The 2,366-nt window shown below is 37.6% G+C and overlaps 1 protein-coding gene across 1 annotated transcript; it reads right to left on the bottom strand.

Annotated features, from left to right (window-relative positions):
- Positions 1–852, bottom strand: LOC109186215. Its single transcript, XM_019336146.1, has one exon. It carries the CDS (start codon positions 850–852, stop codon positions 1–3), a length of 852 nt encoding a protein of 283 aa, XP_019191691.1.
- Between the last annotated feature and the right edge of the window lie 1,514 nt (positions 853–2,366).

Genomic DNA, 2,366 nt, shown 5'->3' with positions numbered 1-2,366 from the left:
CTATATGGCGTGACTACACTTGTTCAGCCGTAAAGGAATTTCTTCGCCTCTGGAATTCTCCCATATTAAACTCAGCAGCTCCCTGCATCTGCTTTCCTTAATCCAGACATTCTCAAAACGAAATCTCCTTACTCTGTTACCTCTAGCAGTGGGGATAAGTGTTGCAATAAGAGGCAAATGGTCGCTAGACGGGACATCTTCGGAGATGGCTCTAGCCATGTCAAATTTTTCGAACCAAGAATCATTTGCTAGGATCCTATCCAACTTTTCCTCGACCCAATTTTCCGTTCCCCTACCTTTTTCCCAAGTGAATTGGTGGCCCTCGAAAAATAGTCCCCTGAGACCCGCACTGTCGACTGCATGACGAAAGCCCCTAAGGAGCCATTCGGGATGAGGGTGTCTGCCCCTTTTTTCGTGATGATGAAGGAGATCGTTGAAGTCCCCCATAAGCAGCCAAGGAAGGTTACTACGAGTCGCAAGGTTGGTAAGCAAATTCCAGGACTCCACTCTTCTCGTTCTATCCGATATACCATAGAAACCAGTAAATCTCCACTTAGCGTCACTACCCTCCAGTTGGATCTCAGTGTCAATGTGGTTTAGGGAGGAGCTAGTAACAGTAACCGTGATTTCTTCCTTCCATAAAAGTGCTAGACCACCTCCCCGGCCCACTGGATCAACCGTAAAACAACCATGCCATCCTAGTCTTTGTTTAATACTCAACATACTATCGCTATTTGATAAGGTCTCCATAAGAAAAATTAACACAGGCTTCCTCTTATGGACAAGGTCCACTAAAACTTGAACTGTCTCGGGGTTGCCTATGCCCCGGCAGTTCCAGGATAAGAGACTCATTGATCTAGGCGGGCCTGGTACACAGGACCCGCCTCTAACGAGTTTTTTTGCTCAATGGAAACCAAAGAGTAGTCCACCATCAAATGATCATTCTGGGCTTCCTCACAAGAACGGCCCATGTCCTTATCAAATACATTTGATGGTCCACCATCAAATGTATTTTATATCTTATATATCATTTGATGATTACATGATGATGAATGACATATAAGATATAAGTATATTGTACTATTTACTTGACTCTTAAAATACATTTGCAATTTATCATTATCAATTATTTGTTAATTTGTTAACTATTATTTTAAAAATACAATCTCCAGACTCCAAATCATGAGATTAGTACTTTACTTTTCTTTATTAAAAGTTAATGGAGTCAATCAATTCATTACAGACATAATTATATTGAGCAAAAAGTAAATTCACGTGTCAAACTCTATTTAAGTTTTAATGATATTAAAAATTAAATATAAATACAAGCACTACAATAACCATCATATCGACTATTAAGAATAAATTAAAATTAAAAACAAAATGCAATAAATGTGAGAAAGTAAATAAAAATTTCTGAAAACGTACGAAGGCAAGTTGATTTGGGCAGGAAAGTAGAGTTGATATACATACATGGTCCTCCTCATAGTAAGTGAGTGCAGATTTGCAAAATTCAACAAATTTTTCATACTCTTCCCGGAGCTCTTTATGTGAAAGTTGGTAAATTAGGCCAGTCTCCATGCTTACCTTTTCCTTAATCTGCAAAATAATAATAAGAATATAATAGTAGGATTTGAAACAGATAAGAATAAGAATTGAATTCACAATTAAAATCAAATTCAATGGATATCAAACAAAAATCATACATATTTTCATCCATCGGCTCCACCTCATCATCTTTCAGTAACACACATTGGTGTACTATACTGTGCTGTTAATTTTTCATGTGCCCCAAAATGACAACAAATGGCATCCACCATAAAATTTCGTATAGATTTACCATCTGCCTCTTTGCCAAAACGTTCAAGGTGGTAATGATCCGTAGAAGCATACCACTGGTTCCACCGTACCCCCCATCCAAGCTAATAACTTCCAACACGTACTCTCCTGGTCCTGGTCATGAACTGAAATTAACAAGACACCTATAGTCATAGGATCAAAACTGAAATTTTCTCATTTTAGTTTGGTAAAACAAAAAACAATGAGGCTAGATTAGGATTTTAATGTGGCATTGTCTAAATGGAAGAGCACAAAGTATAATCTTTTATAGCATATTGTTTGACTTACATTTTTTAGTTCCTGTTAGGAATCTAACAATATTATTGGCTCTTATTAAAGTTGTATAGATATAGAATTTTGCAATATAATAATTATGTAATATACATTTACATTCATGAATTCTAAGTTTGTTGAGATGGTAAGACTTGTGGTTTGAACCCTTTTGGGTCCCCACGGAGCCAGAGGGGGGCAGGGGGCAGCTGTCCCCTCACCCCAGTCCTATCCCATATATAGTCTTTGTATAATTG

This window comes from Ipomoea nil, unplaced genomic scaffold, assembly GCF_001879475.1.
Source record: "Ipomoea nil cultivar Tokyo-kokei standard unplaced genomic scaffold, Asagao_1.1 scaffold1407, whole genome shotgun sequence".
NCBI lineage: Eukaryota > Viridiplantae > Streptophyta > Magnoliopsida > Solanales > Convolvulaceae > Ipomoea > Ipomoea nil.
This window is presented reverse-complemented; position numbering and strand designations above follow the sequence as displayed.